The 23,287-nt window shown below is 39.8% G+C and overlaps 1 protein-coding gene across 1 annotated transcript in view; it reads left to right on the forward strand.

Annotated features, from left to right (window-relative positions):
* Positions 1-23,287, forward strand: part of nomo (nodal modulator) — a 75,480-nt gene that overhangs the window by 17,697 nt on the left and 34,496 nt on the right. Inside the window, exons 9-17 of the mRNA XM_078418356.1 lie at positions 5,419-5,508; positions 6,089-6,194; positions 7,683-7,833; positions 7,954-8,128; positions 10,823-10,964; positions 14,465-14,596; positions 14,695-14,831; positions 15,283-15,370; positions 23,201-23,264. Of these exons, the coding sequence (XP_078274482.1) occupies positions 5,419-5,508; positions 6,089-6,194; positions 7,683-7,833; positions 7,954-8,128; positions 10,823-10,964; positions 14,465-14,596; positions 14,695-14,831; positions 15,283-15,370; positions 23,201-23,264 (1,085 nt within the window). The remainder of the gene's footprint in view (positions 1-5,418; positions 5,509-6,088; positions 6,195-7,682; positions 7,834-7,953; positions 8,129-10,822; positions 10,965-14,464; positions 14,597-14,694; positions 14,832-15,282; positions 15,371-23,200; positions 23,265-23,287) is intronic.

Raw genomic sequence — 23,287 nt, forward strand, 5'->3', positions numbered from 1 at the left:
CTCTTCAGCATATAAAAGGCATGCTCAATTGGGTTCAGATCGAGTGATTGAGCCATTCAAGAATTGACCATTTTTTAGCTTTGAAAAGCTCCTTTGTTGCTTTAGCAGTTTGTTTGGGATCATTGTCTTGCTGTAGAATGAACTGCCGACCAATGAGTTTTGAGGCATTTGTTTGAACTTGAACAGATTGGATGTGTCTATACACTTCAGAATTCATTATGCTACTACCATCAGCAGTTGTATCATCAATGAAGATGTGTGAGCCGGTACCTTCAGCAGCCATACATGCCCAGGCCATAACACCCCCACCACCGTGTTTCACAGATGAGGTGGTATGCTTTGGATCTTGGGCAGTTCCTTCTCTCCTCCAAACTTTGCTTTTGCCATCACTCTGATCTAAGTTAATCTTCGTCTCATCTGTCCACAAGACCTTTTTCCAGAACTGTGGTTGCTCTTTTAAGTACTTCTCGGCAAACTGTAACCTGCCCATCTATTTTTGTGGCGAACCAGTGGTTTGCATCTTGCAGTGTAGCCTCTGTATTTCTGTTCATGAAGTCTTCTGCAGACAGTGGTCATTGACAAATCCACACCTGACTCCTGAAGAGTGTTTCTGATCTGTCGGACAGGTGTTTGGGGATTTTTCTTTATTGTAGAGAGAATTCTTCTGTCGTCAGCTGTGGAGGTCTTCCTTGGCCTGCCAGTCCCTTTGTGATGAGTAAGCTCACCAGTGCTCTCTTTCTTCTCAATAATGTTCCAAACAGTTAATTTTGGGAAGCCTAAGGTTTTGGCTGATGTCTCTAACAGTTTTATTCTTGTTTCTCAGTCTCATAATGGCTTTGTCTTTCATTGACACAACTTTGGTCCTCATGTTGATAAACAGCAATAATAGTTTCCAAAGGTGATGGAAAGACTGGAGGAAAGACTAGGTGCTGAGAGATCTCTTATACCTGCATTAAGGAGGCAATTAAACACATCTGAGCAATTACAAACATCAGTGAAGCCATGTGTTTCAAACTATGGTGCCCTGAAATGGGGGGACCATGTATAAACACAGCTGTAATTTCTACATGGTGAAACCAAAATATATAAAAATCCCCTTTAATAAAATCTGACAATGCACTTTTACCACGTGTGATTTTTTTTCTATTACAAATCTCAAATTGTGGAGTCAGAAGCAAATAAATAAATGGTGGGTCTTTGTCCCAAAAATTATGGAGGGCACTAGATACCGATTTTAAAATACAAATATGTTGGAAACATACCAGGTTGGACAGGACTTGTGGAAACAGAAACAGAATTAATGTTTCAGGACTGAAACCTTTGTGAACACGAAAGGTAATTGGTTCTGTTTCTCATTGTACAGGTGCTGCACGATCTTCTGAGGGTTGCCAACATTTTCAGTGTTTATTTTCGATTACCATCTTCTGCATTTTTGATTTTCACTTAATTTAGAATTACAGTAAAACTCCGATAATCTGCTATTGGGCAATTCAGAAATCCTGTTGACAAGGCATCTGGCTCATCCGATCCTGTTTCCTGCACTCCCTTTAAACTCACGGAGGCACTGATTCACATGTTCCTTTTTAAACTCATGAGGACCCTGTTAACTGCTCCCTTTAAATTCACCTGGTTTACTGGAAAATATGCTGCTGTGTAACATGGAGCCATAGAGTGATGTAGCATGGAAAAAAGCCCTTCGGCCCAACTTGCCCACACCAGCCAACATGTCCCAGCTACACTAATTCCGCCTGCATGCGTTTGACCCATATCCCTCCAAACCTATCCTATCCATGTACCTGTCTAACTGTTTCTTAAACATTGGGATAGTTCCTACCTCAACTACCTCCTCTGGCAGCTTGTTCCACACACCCACCACCCTTTGTGTGAAAAAGTTACCTCTCAGATTCCTATTAAATCTTTTCCCCTTCACCTTAAACCTATATCCTCTGGTCCTCGGTTCACCTACTCTGGGCAAGAGACTCTGCATGATTTTATACACCTCTATAAGATCTTAAAAAATCTTAAAGATAATCTTTAAAAATCTTAAAACAATGTTTTGTGTTTTAACAGGAATAACCAATTGTTCTTTGAAATCTGTCAGACAGGACCGCACAATTCTTGGGGTGCTGGAATCCCATTGTATACAGTTTTTCCATTTCCGAGGCATTTAGCCTACTCTTGTATTTGCTTCTTTCAGGACCCCACAGCCCATATCCTCTTCTAGGATGCTCCCCTCCTCATCTCCCCATCTTTTGGTACTGAGCTTCTTGCTGCTATCTTTAGAAGCTTGGGAAACAGAGGGCCATGGTGAGTTTAAAAATGAGCCTCAATGTCCCAGTTTCTTCCTTCATTCCAAAGGCAAGCAAGCAGCTGTAACTCTAAGCTACAAACAAGCAAGCTACTGTAAATTACCCCTTAAGTAGGGATGTGGCAAGAAGGGGAATTGAAGGGCATATGAAAGAGAGTAGGGCTACAGGGAGATATGAGGAGAGGGTGGGGACTGTGGGAATCTTCTTTTGGGAGAGGCATGGATCAAAGGGGTTGAATTACTTCCTCCCTTGAGTAAACAAGCACCATTCTGTTTCCCACCACAACGTTCTTCAGTCTATCTGCTATCCCCAGCTTTGCCCACCAGGTGTCTCAGTTGATCTGTTTATTCCTATTGAGACCCTGGTTAATTTCCTTCTGTGGCCAGATCTTTTCAAGTAACACAATTTTTAACAACTTTTAAAATTCCATTGATTTTAAGTATTTTTTCTTTGCGATGCACCTGTTACATAACGTCGTCATCCTCACATTACAAAGAGCTGCAATGCCTTTGAAAAAAATCTTGCTTTTAATAAACTCAAAAAGGAGGAGCAAAATGTGTATTTGAAAGCATTTTGAAATCTGTCCATGTTTTCCAAATGGGTAAATCATTTGCAAATCTATACAATCGTGGGCTATTTTAAGGTTGCCAGAGGTCTTGTTATCATTATGCTTGAAAGAAATTAAGCTGCAAAGGGAAGTGACCTTGTTCTAAATGACTAACTAAATGGACATTGGGGGTAATCACAAGAGGTGGAAGGGAAAATGTTAACGTGCTTTTTTAGTGGAAACCTTGAGATATATTTATTTCTGTTGTGGGTTGCAATAACAGACTTGAGATGCAATAAAAAGTATTGGAAATTAGCACAGGCAGTGAAGGAATATGAAAAGTACCCAGGAGAGATGCCATGGTAAATTCCTGTAGGAGATCATGATTGTTGGCATTTTTATTTATTTCCCTTGGAGGACTCCTATTAGTAATTTTCATTTTAGTTGGACAGCAGTTGCAGAAAAGTAAATAAATAATGGAATAAGAAAAGCAGCTATTGAAAAATATTGGGGAAAAAATAACATAAAGACATCTGGCAATCTTTTTGGCTGTTCGGACAGTGAAAATCTGCCGGGGTAGACTTGATGGGCTGAATGGCTTAATTCTGCTCTATGTCTCATGGTATTAGTATCTGTGAAGCTGAGGCTGAGTAGAACATATGTGATGGACATTGCTAATCGCATAGATTGTTATCTGGTGAACTTGATAGATTGATTTACGCAATGAAATAAGAAAGTTGGTGTGAGTGGGAATTTGGTGCAATGGAGCAAGAAATGTTAAATGCTTTAAAACGGGAGCAACAATTGATCTGTAAATAGAGTCATTAATTAGATCTGGAGATTAAAAAAAATAATGACAGAATACCGATATTTCAATGGTTCAGATATTCTTGGAATAAAAATATGGCGGAGGTAAGTAGAGTAGCGTCTAAGATTAAAGATAAATAAAAACATAATAGAGATCAAACAGAATCATTTAGCTGATTAGCTATAGTCTTCCGTGGAAGTCCATGAATCTTCACATGGCCTCAGTAAGCATTTGTGTTGGAAATGCCTTTTATTGTTTGACTTTGAGGGCACATCCGACTTTCTTGGATACATCTAGGTGGTGGCTAGTTCAGAATTCCAGATAATTTAGGAGAACAATATAAAATGGTTGGCTATCAAGGTGGTGTAGGAAGTTGCTGAAAGAACCTGGCCAGGAATGTAAGGTGAGTCTGGCAATCTCAATATGATTTTGATTGGTGAATATCTGTTAAGGTGAAGAACTTGGAGTGCAGTGTAGAGTACAGTTGGGCAGCCGTGGGCAAATACTGATTTTAGTTATTTCTGGGCATGTAGTTTCTAACAACTCCTACACCATTGCAAATAGTACAACCCCAATGGTCAAAGGGAGTTCAATAACTGGGGTTTGGTGTTTGTGTTCATGCCAACATGAGCCTCACATGGAGTGTTGCCTCCAGGGTAAAGGACATCACTAAGAGAGTTGAAAACATTTTATTGAGAGAAATGGATAGATGCTGAGATCCACGTGAAAGGGAAAAGATTTGAGATTGTGCAGTCAAGATTTTGGGAACAAGGAAATAAGTTTAACATGAGGTCTCAAATATGATAATTTCTGGTTGATTATCAAGGCCTCCCTGTGGCACGTAATAGCAGTATAAAATGGGTTAGCACCTTTAGGATAAATTAGTACAGACCAGATTCCTTTAGCTATTCTGCGACATACTGGGACATTAAAAAAAAATCAACATTAAACAAATAATTAAAACACAACTTTGAAAGTTAATTAAAATCATGTCTAGAAATAGCTAAAAGCATTAAAGAAAAACAAAATACTTAACCAAAACTTTCCCCTTGCCTCCTCCGCTTTGCCGTACAATTCCCTTTGAGCTCTTAGGGGTCTTAGACCCTGAGCCAGGTCTAACTGCTTTTTCTTCAGCGTGTGTTAGGGAATCCCAGCTAGACCAAGTCCTGGTAATAGAGTGCGGTTACTGGAATGTGCCACTCAGTATCTGTTTGCAGTGGATGTTCTGTAGTACAGACATGCAGAATGAAAGTTGTGCATATGTTCCATATTGGGGCATTCAGAAAGAGTTTAGTACAGTTGCACATTATAGGTTTCTTGACTGGCTCTAATTGAGTGAATCTGTTTCCAGTGACAGAATTTAAATTCCAGTCAGCTTTAAATTGATTGATGTCAATGCATCTGAATTTTTGAAAATGGAGTATAATACCTAGACTGCACAAGTGTGAACGTGAATTATTCCCCTGAGTATCATTAGCTAAGCCATTTGTAATAATGCGGAATTAATCCATATGTATTAAACCTTTACGGTGTATTTGAAAATTAGAGTTGAGGCAGCTTTTAAGTTTTCAAAGGGTTTTGGATTTAAGGCAAACACAAATTTAGAGATTGTGGATTAAACTGTAAATTTTATGCAAAAAGATTTCAAATCCTTTTGCAAAAATGTGTGCTGATATGCAGTCTGATTTTTATTTAACATACTTGGAAGACTTCTATATGCACTATGTTAATATAATGTCCTGTTTAAATCGTAGATACCATTTTACAGAGGAGAAAGAATCACGTTTGATGTTGCTCCATCAAAGCTTGATTTCTCTGTGGGACATGACAGTTTAAGGATTGAGGTACAGTATCATAAAATGTCATTTGTACCTTAAAGCTTAATGCATGAACCTCGGCATATGTTGTGCCATTGTATAGAAATCACAAATTTAATATGTATATTATCTACCAGCTGTTAGATAGGCAAATGTCATATTGGCCTTTATTGCAAGGAGATTTGAGTGTAAGTGTCATGACATTTAACTGAATTATCTCAAGGCCTAGCAAAACTATATCTGGCATATTATGTGCAGGTTAGAATTCAAAAGATGGCAGCTGATCTAATGAAGCGTACATAATTCTTATTAGTTTTGACTGGCCAGGTGTAGCAAAGATATTTCCTCTGGCTGAGGTATCCAGAACCTGTATTAGCAACAGGTTCACCATTCACAACTGAGAAGACAATTCTTCTCCCAGAGAATGGTAGAGATTCTCTCACTGAATATATTAAAGGCAATGAAAATAATTTTTTTGATGTTCATGGAATCAAATGATATGGAGTTATAATTTAAAGTGCTGTTGAAGCATGACCTTGCTGAATGTTGGAGCGAGGAGTCGAGTGGCCTATCCCTGCTTATGTTTCTTACGTTATGTTTACTGCAGCCAGTGTTTCGAGTGATGGGATTCTCAGTTACTGGCCGGGTTGTGAATGGCCCCAATGGTCAAGGAGTTCACCGTGCTACTGTTACCTTAAATAACCAGATCAAAGGTATTTAAAAGCTGACGTTTGGTAGTGTTTGTTATGAAAGGGATACATTGTGAATTTCAAGTCACGTCAAATTTATTATCACATGCACAGCTACCGTGAGGTACCTGTACAACTAAAATCTTGTTTGCAACAGTATCACAGGCACGCAGACTCTGACAGATAGCATTTCTCCTACCCTTCTAAAATTCTTAATTGTCCCGTTATTCATTAGAAGACCTTTGTGGGAAAAACGATAGCCAGAGCAGAAAACGCATTATTGAAGTTCACTGATTGTAGTATTGTATGCCTTTTCTGCTTATTAATTTCAATACTTATTGCTTGCAAGTACATTGCAATATTTTTCAGATTCTAAGTGTGCTTGAGATTGGTGCCATTTGTTTCTGATGTACAAATGTTAAAAGAACCATTGAAAATTGCAGAAACGGGCAGCCGACAGCAGTTTGAGATCACCTCGCCAATTGCATAACTCCAGACTGCAAAGTTTAGTGTTTTTGTGACGGTATTCTTCGCAGTCCATTATATAACTACTTCATAAGGAAAATACTGGATGATAAGAACAGGTGGAAATCACTGTCTAAAATCATCACTGGATATTTCAATCTTTAAAACACAACGCACAAAATTTTCCACTTCCATGGTAATAGCAAAAAAAAATGTTGTTTTTCTGCTGGTATTGCTGTTAAAATACAATCGGCATTGATCAGTGCAGTTTAATAGGAGAATTGGTCTGTAGGTGATCTAGCTGCCTACATTTCAATAAACTGCAAATTACCTACAAAATTTAAATTTCCCACTTCAGCAGACAGCATTCATTAGTTATTGATGAACACAAATGATTTCATGTCATCCTCTGTTGGTTGACATGTGTCATAGTCAAAGCTGAGTTAAACAGTCGTGAATTGAATGACTTGCTGTTTCACAGGTTTGATTCTGGTGTATTTACTTGTATTAATGTTTGGATGCAAGTTTGAGACTACAGTAGAGCATTTCTGATCAGTTTATGATATGTGCAAGGGATATTTATTAAATTCATTTAAATTTGTTCAAAGATGAGCATTTTGTAAATGAATAAGATAAAACAAACTACCAATGTTACAGAAAGAAAAATAGTCAGAATTTATTCCTAAAAGCTTATTTGTGCAATGTTTCTTCTTTTCCTATCCAGTTATCAAGCATTTCAACTTACGGATGAAGAAGTTGGTTGTGAATGCTACATGAATAATTTGTCTTGTATGAATATAAATCAAAGCTAGGCAACTCCACCCTTTATACCCAGGTCTTTTCTGTACAGAGCTGGTGTCAACTAATGGGATTGGTTCTTTTAACAGTGGATTTCCCTTATCAGCCGAATTAAAACAACTTGATTTATACCACATTGTAATACATAGAAGGTTCAAAAGCATTTTGCACTGAATAGTTCCTATCGATTCCAATCTTTGCACAACTTTCATGTTCTATTGTTTTATCACATCTTTTATTTTTGTGCAGTGACCACAAAGACTGATGGCTCATTCAGGCTTGAAAACATGACAGCAGGTACATATACTATAAATACACAGAAAGAACACATTTTCTTTGAACCAGTTACTGTGAAGATTGCTCCTAATACACCTCAATTGGCTGATATCCTGGCCTCAAGGTAGGAGAATTGCAGCACACAGAAGATAAATATTATATAAATTATTCAGTAAGTTGGCTATATCATTCAACCCACATTTTAACACCGACCGCTTTGTGTTGTTCTTCTGTTGCTCCACAGCTTTAGTGTGTGTGGGCACGTGACAGTCAAACGTTTCCCCGAAGGATTAAAACAGATAGTCAAGTATAAATTAGCAATGTTTGCGCAAAATAAGGAGAAGTCCTCAATTACAACAGAATCGGATTCTCGTGGATTATTTTGCTTCCAGGCTAAGACAGGAACCTACAGCATTCAGGTGAAGATATTATAATATTTGGCAAGATATGTGCTTTGTTGAAGCTTCCTTGTTTGTTTATTAGTCTGAGAGTACAATGTGGGTTCATTATTTTGTGCTTCGTTTCACTTTCTTAATTTAGGAATCCTATTTATTGCCATATATTTGGTTCCTTTCCATCCAGTTGGAGCCTTGCATTATCAATGATCTTGGTTTGAATATCAAGATCAAATCACCAGATGTTAAAAACAACAACTGTGTTACATTTGAAATTGAAATTGTCAGCAAAATTGAAAAATCGAATAATGTAAAGATCATTTACAAGCAACGGTTTTATTTCCTATAATAATGAAATCTAGCTTTATTTCCCTTTTTATGGTGTTTGTTCATAGACCTGCAGTAAACTTCCCATGTAATAATGAAGCAGCCTCGGCAGTAAATGTTGGCAGCTAGTTGATATTGGATGCAGGACACAGAGCTTTATTTGTCCGCCATTCCAGTGCACAAGGGAATGATTAGATTTGAGCTAAAGACAAACTCTTTCTGATGTTATTCTCGAGCTGAGGGGCAATGGTTTATTACATACAGACTACCTCTTGCCTGCAATGAACTAACTCAGAACATGAAATTGAAATTAGGACTCTCTTTCTTTAGATTTTTGTGCATTGTCTTTACACATCTGGCTATCAGAAAAGATGGGGTTATTGATAAAGTAATTAACATTTAATTGGATGAATAAATCACTTTTTATTTCTTCACTTTGCATTTTTTTGCCCTCACTTTGCAGAATAGGTAAACTTATTAGCCATTGCACGTTGCAGATAGCTAGATTGCAGATTAAAAGTGGTATCCGAAGATAGACCCAAAAAGCTGGAGTAGCCTGTTTCCTTTATCATTGTTACTTTTTTGCATATCTTTCATTCATTTGTTTGATATCTCTCTGTATCACCGTCTATATCTCTAGTCAAGTCAAGTCAAGTTTATTTGTCACATACACATACACGATGTGCAGTGAAATGAAAGTGGCAATGCCTGCGGATTGTGCACAAAAAAGAAAATATCTCTCGTTTCTCTTTTCCCTGACTCTCAGTCTGAAGAAGGGTCTCGACCCGAAGCATCACCTATTCCTTTTCTCCAGAGATGCTGTCTGACCGCTGAGTTACTCCAGCTTTTTGTGTCTTATCTTCTGTTTAAACCAGCATCTGCAGTTCCTTCCTACACATGGAAACAGGTCCTTCGGTCCAACACGTTGATGCTGACCAAGATGCCCCATTCAGTCGTCTGGCCCATATCCCTCTAAACCTTTCCTATCCATCTACTTGTCCAAGTGTCTTAAATACTGATATAGTACCTGCTTCAACTACCACTTCTGGCAACTTGTTTTATATATCTGCCACCTTCTGAATAAAAGCATTGCCCCTCAGTTTCCTATTAAATCTTTCCCCTCTCACCTTAAACATATGTCCTCTGGTTCTTGATTCCCCTACTCTGGGTAAAAGACTGTACATTCCCTTTAATCTATTCCCCTCCTGATTTGATACACCTCTATAAAGTCACTCCTCAGCTTCCTGGGCTCCAAGATTAAAGTCCTAGACTGCCTAACCTTTCTCTTTAGCTCAGGACCTTGAGTCCTGACAACATCCTGGTAAATCTTTTCTGCATTTTTTTAAATGACATCCTTCCTATAGCAGGGTGATCAAAACTAAATACAATACTTCAAATGCAGCTTCACCAACATTTAGTACAACTAACATAATGTCCTAACTTCTATACCCAATACCCTGTTTAATCTAGTGATACAGCATGGAAACAGGCCCTTTGGTCCACCAAGTCCACACCAACCAGCAATCATCCATGCACTAGTTCTATCCTACATACTGGGGACAATTTACAGAACACAATTAACCTACAAACCTGCACGTCTTTCGAATGTGGGAGGAAACCGGAGCACCCAGAGAAAACCCATGCAGTCACAGGGAAAACATACAGTCTCCATAACGACAGCACCCATGGTCAGGTTTGATCTTGTGTCTCTGGTGCTGTAAGGCAGCATCTCTTCTGCTGTGCCACTGTGCTGCCCCTGACTAATGGCCAATGTACCAAAAGTTTTCTTTACTACCCTATCAATCTGTGATGCAACTTTCAGGGAATTATGTACATGTACTCATAGATCCCTCTCCTCTACAGCACTCCCCAGTCCCTACCATTCACTGGTTCCTACCCTGGTTTGCCTTCCCAAAATGCACCACCTCACACTTATCTACATTAAACTCTGTGGCGCAGCGGTAGAGTTGCTGCCTTACAGCGAATGCAGCGCCGGAGACTCAGGTTCGTTCCTGACTACGGGCGCCGTCTGTACGGAGTCTACATTCTCCCCGTGACCTGCGTGGGTTTTCTCCGAGATCTTCGGTTTCCTCCCACACTCCAAAGACGTACAGGTATGTAGGTTAATTGGCTGGGCAAATGTTAAAAAAAATTGTCCCTAGTGTGTGTAGGATAGTGTTAATGTGCGGGGATTGCTGGGCGGCGCAGAACCGGTGGGCCGAAGGGCCTGTTTCTGCGCTGTATCTCTAAAAAAAAATCTTTGAGCTACATTGCAGTACCTAAATAATTTTAAAGAAGATTGATGTGTTTTTAGTGTTATTGGTGAGTGAAAAAACTGCCCAATGTTTAACACCCATTTGCTTTGCTGTCATCAATTTTGAATTCCAATAGGTTATGGTCAGTGATGCTGAAGCCAAAGCAGGGCTTGCACTGAAGCCACAGTTTCATGCAGTCACAGTATTAAACGTACCCATAATGGACCTATCCTTCATCCAATTTATGGCATCTGTGTCTGGGAAAGTGATATGTTTGGGTAAGTGAATGTTTGGAATTTATTAAACAAGACTTGCTAAAATTGCATCCCCACTAAAGCCATTTGTCTTCCTACATTAAATTTTGTGATCTGATTCTTTTCAATTGGTTAAAATTACGGAATTCCAAGAGTGATATAGAGAGAATTTTAGCCACATTTAATGAAGACAGTCCTGCCATACCAAACGAATCTATATTATATTAAGTCACCAACATTGACCGGTTTGGTGCTTTAATGCACGCTTTAATCTGTGATACATGCTTTAATCTATTTTGTTACCTCATAGTCAGCTGAAGAACAGATAAAATAGAATTCCTGGATTTTGAATTTGGCTAATACCCAAGGGAGAAGAGGTGGCTCTTGACCAAATATCCTTTGTCTGTTTGGTTATGCTCCCTGTTATTTAGTGGCCTTTCATAAAGAACTGATGAATAGTGACCAGGGTGTACAATTTCATAAGTTTCAAACTCTTCTGAAAGATTGCAGATAACTCATGGGGTTGAGGAATGACAAATGGCTGTTGGGAAGTGGTAATCCTAATGTAACTTTTAATTAGGGCAATCCTACAATCTAAAAATTAGTGACGAGTAAAACAGCGACCAGCCCAGAGCAGATTGACAACAGGAAAGGTTTGGTCTGCTTGACAGCTGTTCTTTCTTCCCTCAGTCTTTTCCTATCATTCTATACCCAACTTCACGGATTGGTGAATGTTTCGGATCATTTCTTATTTTAATGACATCTCCATACAGAGTAAAAAGAGAAAAATTCTTCCCATTGTGAAAGGTTCAGGAATCAAGAGACATAGATGGAAGATGAATGGCAAAATTAAACGAAGAACGATTAGATGAAATGCTTGTTTTCATGCAGAGTGTTGTTGGGATCTGGAAAGCACTGCTGGAGTAGTTATGTAGACAGGTTTAAATGTCATCCTTTAAAGGAGAGCTGAAGGAAAATAATTTGCAGGACAATGCAGAGAGTTGAGGGGATGCCCCTGGTTTACTCTTTCATTGAGCTGGTATGGACTCGACTGACACAATAGCCTCGTTCTATGCTGTGACCATTCCATTGTTTCATGGCTCCTTGTGAAAGACCCATGCAGTAAATGTTCATTATGTTCAGACACTTCATGGAGTCATAGATAATCCTTTGGATTTCTAATAATGCTATCCTTCCAATATAGTTTAATATTTCAGATTAACAAAGTTTACAGGCAAAGCCACACCAAAGCAATAGTTTTATCACAACTAAAATCAATGTTTAGAAAGTCGCACCTGATGCATGACAAGACTGTAGTTATATATTTTACAGGCATGTGAATTTTCCGCATTTCCGCGGATTTCCATGTTTTTAAAATCCATTTTCTGTGCTTTTTGCATGGTTTCCGCGTTTTTCACTTTGCCAAATAAACAGAGAAATCGGATCGAAAAAAAGTAAGGAAAAAACCAAGTACAGACTTGTAATGAACACTAGAGGTCGCTAGGGGTTCCGCGAGAACCCCCCCCGCGCGCCCTGGAAGTCTCCCCGGAAATGTGGCACCTAGGCTGGGCAAGGCAGCCAATCTCGACCTCATCGGGACTTCCACGGCCGATCGGTGGGTTGAATTTGCAACCTGCGGCCGGGGCTCTGGAACTCCAGCCCAGCTGGAGCCAGCACATCTATCCCCATAGCCGACTTCCTTGGCCGGCTGGATAAACCAGCAAAGCTCTGGAACCAAGAGTGCCAGAAAATCAGTGGTGGAACTGTAATGAGTAAATATTAAATTGATGTGCAAGATAACTAAATTAATTAAGACAGGGTTAAAATATAAAACACAGCAGAAAAGCCAATACCACCTTTTGGGGTTATTATCAATTAATGTGCGAATATACTTCAAAATGATATTAGTGTCCAGTGACATATTCACATTATTTTGTAATGTCTGTTTTTACTTTGAAATGCACTAAAAGAGGCTTGAGACTGGTAACTTTGTATGTAAATTTTCAAAAAAATTCAAATTCTTTGACCCCAGCTGTAAGCGGTCAACTCTTTTCCTCTTTTTTTACCTCACTGACAAGGCTGATTTTAGTGAATTAATCATATTACAAAGAATACTACTGCTTGCAGACATGTATCTGAGCATTTAGATGCCGAATTTAAAATATAAAAATGCTGAAAACAGACCAGGTTGGACAGGATTTGTGGAAACAGAAACAGAATTAATGTTTCAGGACTGAAACCTTTGCTAAAATGAAAGGTATTGGATCTGAAGCATTAGTTCTGTTTTTCTTTCCGCAGGTGCTGAATGATCTACTAAGGGCATCTAACATTTTCTGTGTTCATTTCAGATTTCCAGCTTCTGCATTTTTTGATTTTCACTTAATTTTGAATTACAATAAAACTCTGATAATCTGCTTTTGGACTCTTCAGAAATCTTGTTGGCAAGGCATCCGGCTCATCTGATCCTGTTTCCTGCACTCCCTGTAAACTCACTGTTGAGTCACTGCATGGAATCAGAGATAATTAATGCGGAGATGAAGATCTTTCAGCCTAGCGTCTCTGTGCTTGATGAAAACGAGCCACCCATCCATCCTAATCCATTTTCTAGTAGCCCAGATGATCTTGGCTCTTTCAGTACATGTCCATGCATTTCTACTATCCTTTCAGCAGTGAGTTGCACCTCAACTGCTATTTGAAGAAAATGCTGTTACCTCTCCTGATTCTTTTACCAATTATTCTAAATCTATGCCCTAGTTTCTGCTGAGGGTATCAGTTCTCTGTAATTACTCTGACTAATCCCCTCATCATTTTATGCATCTCAGTTAAATCTCATGTTAGCCCTCTCCCCACCATTTCAAAGTAAACAGCACCATAGTTCACCTCTCTGCACCCATTCTGGTTTAATTGCAGCTTTCTTGTAATGTGACCCGATCTTGCCAAGCTCACACTGTGGTTTAATTAGTGTTGTTTATAGGTCTTGCACAGCCTCACTGCTTCTGAATTCTGTACCACAGTTAGTAAAAAAAAACAGCAATGTATGAAAACTGAGAAAGTGTTTATAAATGTTCTACTTATTCAATTTGTCAACATGTCAGTAAAATTCTCATTAAGGACAGTTGAGTAAGGTGAACGTCAATGCGTATTTCTCCATGTATGTACCTCTGATTTCTGGGGTAAAGAAATGATTAATGGTTTTGTACTTTAATGGAGATTATGACTGTCAGGGTATGTAGTTACACATTGATACAGTATTAGGTAGTGAGCAAAATTGTGTTTTAGTATATATATAATGCAGGGTTATGATGAACTAACTTTTTTACATGCAGTCTTGCAGGTGAACCTAGGACATAGATCAGTAAATGATATTTCAATCATGCTCAGTCTTTTATACTAGCTGTTCATTGAAGAATGGGTAAAATGTCGCGTGTTTTTAAAATGAATTAATGCAATATTCAATACTAAGAATGGGCATGCTGTTTTAGGTTATTTAATTTTTCTTACCGAGTTAATCCCTTTTCGTTAAGATTCCTGCAGTGATTTAACTGTGACCCTTCAACCATTGAGTCGTCATGGTGAGAAGCAAAGCTTGCAGCTCTCGGGAAGTGCTGACTCCGTGCTTTTCAATTTTAATGACATCCTGCCTGGGAAATACAAAGGTAGGACTTTTACGCCTGGATGCACAGAATTGTTTTTTTCTTGGACGTTTATGAGCAGCAATTCATTCATTATTGCCAATGCTGTGTTTTTTTCGCAGTGAATATTGTTCATGACGAATGGTGCTGGAAAAACCGCTCTGTGGAGCTGGAGGTTGTTGATCAGGATTTAGCTGGCACAGAGTTTAGACAGACTGGTTATATGCTTCGATGTGCCCTCTCACACGCAATAACGTTGGTAAGAGGAATCCTTTACCTCAGTACCAGTTTCTTATTCTACAATGTCCCTTGATTCTCTTAATAACTAAACATCTATGGATCTCTTATGTGGACCTGAGCCGCCACAGTACTCTTTTATGGGAAAGCCAAAGATTTAGCACTCTCTTGAGTAAAGGAATTGCATCTCATCTGTGTCCTGGATGCCCCCCCCCTCCTATCCTGGGTGTAGGCACTCAGCCAAAGGAAAGGACATCTCTGCATCTACAATAGTTGAGCATCTAGAGATGTTTTCATGCATCTTTTGTGAAATGTTAATATTTATTTTTTGAGAGCTGAGTAAAACGAGTAAGCTGATCATTTCAGGTTGTTGTATTGCATGATCCTTCCTTAGTGTTAGCATTGAATTCAAACACTGCACGTTATATTTATCTCATGCGTAAAGTTGGGGTTTTTTTCGGCTTGCTTTATAGGAATTTTACCAAGATGGAAGTGGCCCAGATAATGTAGGCGTATATAACCTCACAAAAGGAGTGAACAGATTTTGCCTATCTAAACCAGGTATGAAATCTTGGCGTTTGCTACAAACCTCTGTTGTTATTCCTTGACTTGAAACTGATTTTAAATCTTTCTCCTTTTTGATTTCTGATTCCTATGGAGTTTCTACTGAAACTATTGCAAAGCAATGTGTATTTGTCTTATACTCTTAAGATAGGAGAATATGCCAAAGTACTTTGCCGAAGGTAGGCAACAAATAACTGTTGAATCATTATTAGGTGAAACCACAAAGCTTAGTTAGAGTGAGATTTTCTTGAGTGGCTTTTAACATTGGGAAGTAGTGTAGAACAGGAGAAGGTTACTAAGAGAGCATAGAGCCAATTGGTTGAATGAGCATAGAGCCAATTGTAGTTGGAGTGGGGAAAGTTGTGGTTGGGGTTGTGTATTGGGGCAGGGCAACATTAGTTGTTGTGGAAAAGAAGCACAAGAGGACATCGGAATTGGTTAAGACTATTAAAGTAGATCCATTTAGGTGCCAGACCTAATGTAGGTTAGAAAATGTAGTTTGAAATGAATGTGAAGCTTAGCTTGCATGGATATGGGCATCAGGACATTGTATAATTGGAATTATATGTAAATCTTGGGGTGTAAAGGATGTGTTGAAGAAATTGTATTTAAAGTGTAGGAAGGAACTGCAGATGCTAGTTTACACTGAAGATAGAAACAAAGTGCCGGAGTAACTCAGAGGAGCAGGCAGCATCTCTGGATAGAAGGAATGAATGACGTTTAAGAAGAGATGATGCACTCTGTTTGTATCTATGGTATTTAAGGTTTCAATATCAGTGGGAGTAATTGGAATCGTTGAAGCTGGTGATGCATCTTGCGTCGGATATAAAACTGCCTTTATGTATAGCCAGTTAATTGGCAGGAGTCTATGGTATGTGGTGTGTAGAGTTTTTTTATGGAAGTTGAAAATAATGACTAGTGTATCCCTCTTGGACTCACACCGTCTCTAACCAACAGTCGGCCTATTAGAGAACCTCCTTGCCTGAGGTCATCTGCTGTTGGCCCCGATTTGTCCTGATTTTTTTTCTCACTTCCAGTTCCCCTCCACTACAATCAGTCTGACGAAAGGTCCCGACCTTAAAAGTCATGTATCCATTTTCTCCAGAGATGCTGCCTGACCCACTGAGTTACTCCAGCATTTCGTGCCAATCCAAGGAATTGCGATGCTGATATACAAAAAAAAAGACATGGAATTAATGGCTTTGTGGCCTAGTTTGCGGATGATATGAAAATAGGCGGAGCGGCAGGTAGTGTTGAGGAAGCAGGTAGCCTGCAGAAGGACCTTGGACAGGTTTGGAGAGTGGGCAAAGTAATAGCAAGTGGAATACAGCCTAGCAAAGTGCACGGCCATGCACATTGGTAGAAGGAATGAAGGCGTAGACTATTTTCGAAATGGAGATTGGATTCAGAAATTGGAGATACAAGGGGACTTGAGTGCTGGTTCAGGATTCCACAAATCAATGACTAGTCTCACCCCGGATGCTCTCTCTTCTCCCTATGTAAGTTAATTATGAACAGCAATATTAGAAAACTCTACACTACTAATAGAAACATAGAAAAATAGGTGCAGGAGTAGGCCATTCAGCCCTTCGAGCCAGCACCACCATTCAATATGATCATGGCCGATCATCTAAAATCAGTACCCCTGCTTTTTCCCCATATCCCTTGATTCATTTAGCCCTAAGAGCTAAATCTAACTCTCTCTTGAAAACATCCAGTGAATTGGCGCACACCTTCGGATTCAGGGACAGTTTCTTCTCAGCTGTTATCAGGCAACTGAAGCATCCTATTACCAACTACAGAGTGGTCCTGACCTTCCATCTACCTCATTGGAGACCCTTGGATTATCTTTAATTGGACTTTGCTGGACTTTATCTCGCACTAAACGTTCTTCCATTCACCTGTATCTGGGCACTTTGGACGGCTTGATTGTAATCATGTACAGTCTTTCCACTGACTGGATAGCAAGCAACAAATAAGCTTTTTCACTGTACCTCGGTATTTGTGGCAATAAACTAAACCAAACTAAAAGGCTAATTTGCACCGTGAGTTGGTAGTAAGGAAGGCAAATGCAATGTTACCATTCATTTCGAGAGGGCTAGAATAGAAAAACAAGAATGTAATGCTGAGGCTTTATAAGGCACTGGTCCGGCCTCTTTTGGAGTTTTGTGAACAGTTTTGGGCCCCATATCTGTGGAAGGATTGGATGGCTTTGGAGAGCGTCCAAAGAAGGTTTACGAGAATTATACCAGGGATGGTTGGATTAACATATGAGGAGCATTTGATGACTCCAGGCCAGTGCGTGCTGGTGTTTAGAAGGATGAGGGAATTTCATTGAAAACTACCGAATAATGAAAGGCCTAGAAAAAGTGGATGTGGTAAGGATGTTTCCACTAGTGGGAGAGTCTAGTACCAGAGGGCACAGCCTCAGAATAATATTAGATACCTTCAAAATGGAGATGAGGAGGAATCTCTTGAGCCAGAGGGTGGTTCATCTGTGGAGGCCATGTGATTGCGTATTTTTAAGTTGGAGATTGATATATTCTTCATTAGTAAGGGCGTCAAAGGTTACGGAGAGAAGGCAGGAGAATGCGGTTGAGGGAAAAATAGATCAGCCATGATCAAATGGTGGAGTAGTGGAGGTGGACCGAATGGCCCATTCTGCTCCTATGTCCATGGTGCTAGAGTAACTCAGCGGATCAGGCAGCATTGCTGGAGGACATGGATACGTGACGTTTATGGTCCCGAAAATGGGTCCAGAACCAAAGCCGATTCATATCCTCCAGAGATGCTGCCGGACTTGTTGAGTTACTCAAGTATTTTGTGTATTTTTTGTTTACTTTAAACCCATGCTCCCTGTTTTGAGTTGCTGGCTAAGGGAAGTAAGTTCTTCCTATTTATTCTAGGTGCCTGGTCACTTAATACCCCTCCTTTAAATCTCCTCATTTATATTCTAAAGAATCAGTCGGAGCTTTGTAATTTTTCTTTATAGCTACAATTTTCCATTCCCGGAACAACCTCATAAATCCTCTTGTCTAGTGCAATCACATCTTACCTGTAAAGTTGCATTACTCAAAGCCTAGTTTGTGTTGGAGCAAAACCTCTGCAGTTTATTCAAAGCCTTGAATAATATCGGAAAGCCTTGAATAATATCTGCCTTTTTAATCATATTATTGGGTTATCTTGTTATGTATAAGGATTTTTAGATGTCTACTCTTACTCTTACATTACTTTGTGCATCCAAATCATTTGTTATTTTGCCATTTTGTTTACATTCCCTTGCCTTGTTGCCCCTACCTCAATTGACCAGAACATCTATATCCTCCTTCAGTCTAAAATAAACGTATATAAAAAAAAGAGGCAACTCTGAGGCATATACTGAGATATACTGAGGCAACATATCATCCAGGACTCATATTTTTGACTGCTCCCTGAGCTATAGAATCCTCTGCAACTGTGCTATAACTTGTGGCTGGTCATATTCTTCACAAGAAACACAAATCTTTACAACTATGGTGCATCTGAGCAGCATACATGAAAGATGCCTAATGCCTAGAAGAGCTCGAGCCTTGGCAGTTTAGATTTTAGAGATACAGCGCGGAAACAGGCCCTTCGGCCCACCGAGTCCGCGCCGCCCAGCGATCCCCGCACATTAACACTATCCTACACACACCAGGGACAATTTTTACATTTACCCAGTCAATTAACCTACAAACCTGTACATCTTTGGAGTGTGGGAGGAAACCGAAGATCTCAGAGAAAACCCACGCAGGTCACGGGGAGAACGTACAAACTCCATACAGACGGCCCCCCTATTCGGGATTGAACCTGAGTCTCCGGCGCTGCATTCGCTGTAAGGCAGCAACTCTACCGCTGCGCCACCGTGCCGCCCGTACCATAGTGATGACAAACGTTGCAATGCACCTCAAAAGGTCTGATTAGCTTTGAAAGGGGTCTTAAAAGAGAAATTGCCAAAAGTGTTAAGATGCTTCAACAATTTATCAAACTTGAATTAATCTTCTTGAAAGAAATGGGGTTACGCTCCTTTAACAAAGGTTTCCACTCTTGGTGCATTTCATTGTCTGACTTAATATCAACTTCTCAATCAAATTTTCAATTTTCTAAATCTATAATTGCACCAAAGATTGAAGATGGTTTTGCCTCATGCACAATACATTTACATTGTAACCGATTGACTTCTACGCAAATTTGTTCCAGTTCAGTGCATGGTTACCTGCTTTGTGGGCATACTTTATTTGGAAAGCCAAGGTAAACAAAGTAAACCATTCAATCTACTTTGCAAAAGTGAAATGTATCTCTGTCTCTGAATTTCAGTTCTGTATGACTGAAAAGACTATGACTGGTAGGGGGGTGGGGGGAGTAGGAGGGGGTGGGAAGAGGAAGGTGGGGGGGGGGGGGGAGTAGGTTTGGGGGGGACATGGACCGTTGTGATTTGCTGTTGAAGACCACTGGAGGCCTGACATTGTACATGTAGTCCAAGAACTACAGACTGTTGGAAATAATAGTCGTTTTTCACACATGAATGTAGCACAACGCGTGCGCGCATTTGGCGTGCATACTTTTTTTTGCTGAAAAGTTGCATTAAGCACCATATTATGAATTTTGAAGTAAAATTCTGGATTTTGGACATCAAAATTCTGAATTTGTAAAATCAAATGTTGGGAGGTCTGGTCTTGTCCTCCACAGCCATCTTTGGCAATGAATTCCACAGATTCACCACTCTCTGGGTCATCTCCATTTTGAAGGTACGTCCTTTTATTCTGAGGCTGTGCCCCCAGGTTCTGGAATCTTCCATTACTGGAAACATCCTTTGCACGTGCATTCTATCTGGCCCTTTCATTATCTGGTAGGATCCTCGCTCATCCTTCTAAACGCCAGCAAGTACAGGCCTAGTGCCATCAAATGCTCAACATACGTTACCCCAGTTATCCCTGGGATTATTCTCGCAAACTTCCTCTGGTCCCTCTCCAAAGCCAGCGCCTATTTCCTCATATATTGGCCCCAAAACTGCACACAATTTTCCAAATGTGGCTTCACCAGTGCCTGATAGAGCCTCAGTATTACATCCTTACTTTTATATTCTAGCCCTCTCGAAATGAATGCTAACATTGCAATTGTCTTCCTTACCACTGACTCAAACCTTTTGGGAATCCTGCACCAGCACTCCCGGCCCTTTGACCCTCTCACTTCTGAATCCACTCTCCATTTAGAAAGTAGTACACCTTTATTCCTTCTACCAAAGTGCATGACCATATACTTTGCTGCGCTGTATTCCATTTACCACTTCTTTGCCTGCTCGTCCAACCTAACCAATTCCTTCTGCAGCCTCCCTGCTTTCTTACCTGCCCCTCACCTTACCTTTCTACCTGCCCCTCACCTATCTTCGCATCGTTTGCAAACTTGACCACAAAGCCATCAAATCCCTCATCCATATTGGCATGTAACGTGAAAAGTAGCGAACCCAACATCAACCCCTGCGGAATATCACTGGTCACCAGCAGCCCACCAGAAAAGTCCCCATTTATTTCCACTCTGTCTGCCAAGCAGCCAATCTCACATCCAGTCTAGTACCATGTCTATAATACCATGAGCTCCTATCTTGTTTAGCATCCTCAAATGTGGCTTCTTATCAAAAGCCTTCTGAAAATCCAAGTAAACAACATTCACTGACTCTCCTTTGACGATTCTGCTTGTTACCCCCTTAAAAGATTTGTTGAGCAAGATCTCCCCTTAGCAAAATCAAGTTGACTTTGGCCTATTTCATCATGCACTGCCAAGTACCCTGAAACCTCATCCTTAATAATGGATTCTAAAATGTTACCAACCACAGAGGTCAGACTAACAGTCCTATAATTTCTTTCATTTGCCTCGCTCCTTTTGTCAAATAGTGGAGTCACATTTGCCATTTTCCAGTCCTCTGGAACCAGTCCTGATTCCAGTGATTCCAGAAAGATCACTACTAATGCCTCCACAATCTCTACAGTTACCTCGTTCAGAACCCTGGAGTGTAGTCCAACAGGTCCACCTTCAGACCTTCCAGCTTCCCATGCACCTTGTCCTCAGTAACAGCAACTGCATTCACTTCTGCCCCCTGACTCTTGAATTTTTGACACATTGGTGGTGTTTTCCACTGTGAAGACTGAAGCAAAAAGCATATTCATTTCATCTGCCATTTCTTTGTTCCCACAATTGCCTATCTTTTACTCTTTACACATCTGTAAAAACTTTGGTATCCTCTTTTATAATATTGGCTAGTCGACATTCATATTTCATCTTTTCTCCCCTCATTGCTTGTTTAGTTGCCTTCTGTTGATTTTGAAAAGCTCCCTAATTGTCCAGATTCCCACTAATCTTGGCTTCTCTTTTGCTTTTGTATCTTTGACTTCCTTTGTCAGCCACAGTGGCCTAATTCTCCCATTTGTCCTCTATGGGATGCAAAGAACCGACGTCTTTAGAATTATTCCCAGCAAATCCTGCCATTGCTCCTTTACTGTCATTCCTGCCGAGGTCCCCTTCTAATCGACATTAGCCAGCTCCTCTCTCATGCCTCTCTCATGCCAATACAATAATATTGATACATCGTAATAATAAGTTTGTCATGAGTGCATATCACTGGAATATAACTGTCTCTGCAAATAACAGTGTCTATCGTTCTACTTTACAAATATGAAACAAATGTGAATACAACATCAACTTTGAAAACAAACAACACTCATTTCTAGCATCTGTTGGTTATCAGGACATAACAACCATATCACAACCAATACATTATATGAGGAAAAACCATTGATGTTATTTATGCAGCCACGTTTATACAGATAAAGTGTTTGGTAGATAAAGGAGAGTGGAAATTTGCATTACAATTAACATTTGCAATGAGCTAATGATGAGTTGATGTATTTTATTATATCATTTGAGAAATAAATATTTGACCATGATACTGGGAAAATGTTGCTTCTGTTCTTTGAGAATTGCAACAGGGTCTTTGTTGCTCATCTTACAGAGGACTATTGGTTCCTCTGAATATCTTAACTAATTGTTAGTGCAGCATTCAGAATGGATTGGACTTGGGAACCTGTGTTGAAACAATGTTTGAGAAGTCTGCAAAAGCAAACTTTAACTTTAGAGGACATCCTGGAGGCAAGAGAGGACACAATTTGACCCACCACCTTTTGTGCTGCAATTCGTCTTGCATAAATGCAGATGGGAACAGCAATAAATGTGGATTTTTCATTGTTTGATAAAATATTAATGAAAGTAGCCAATACAAATAATTACCAAGCTTTGGGTTGGTCTGTTATGTTCCCAATTTCTGACCAATTCAAAGAAACCAATTTCTTTCCTTGAGGGTGTCGCAGATCTTCAGGAGCTCCCCAGTCTAGATCAGTTTTCCCCATGACCTTTCCCTCCCAACCCTTCCCCATTCTACAACTTGTGAGATGCGTAGGAAGGAACTGCAGGTGCTGGTTCACACTGAAGGTAGACACAAAATGCTGGAGTAACTCAGCGGGTAGAGAGAAGGAATGGGTGACATTGTGGGTTGGGTTCCGGTCTGAGGAAGGTTCTCAACCAGAAATGTCACCCATTCCTTTCTCTCCAGAGATGCTGCCTGTCCCACTGAGTTACTCCAGCATTTTGTATCTATCTACAACTAGTGATATCTTTAGTCTGGTAGTTATTCTGTTATAACAATTATCAGCCTGATGAATATTGGATGTTGTATGGAATAGGCTTCTTATTGTTGTTAAATAAAGAGTCACTGAGAAGCAAGAGATTTTTAATTTTATAAAAAAATCTTGATTCCAGGTGTCTATAAGGTAACCCCTCGTTCATGCCATCAATTTGAACAAGAATTCTACATCTATGACACGTATGTATTCACCCCTCTTTGCT

Source organism: Rhinoraja longicauda, chromosome 21 (assembly GCF_053455715.1).
Source record: "Rhinoraja longicauda isolate Sanriku21f chromosome 21, sRhiLon1.1, whole genome shotgun sequence".
Taxonomy (NCBI): Eukaryota; Metazoa; Chordata; class Chondrichthyes; order Rajiformes; family Arhynchobatidae; genus Rhinoraja; species Rhinoraja longicauda.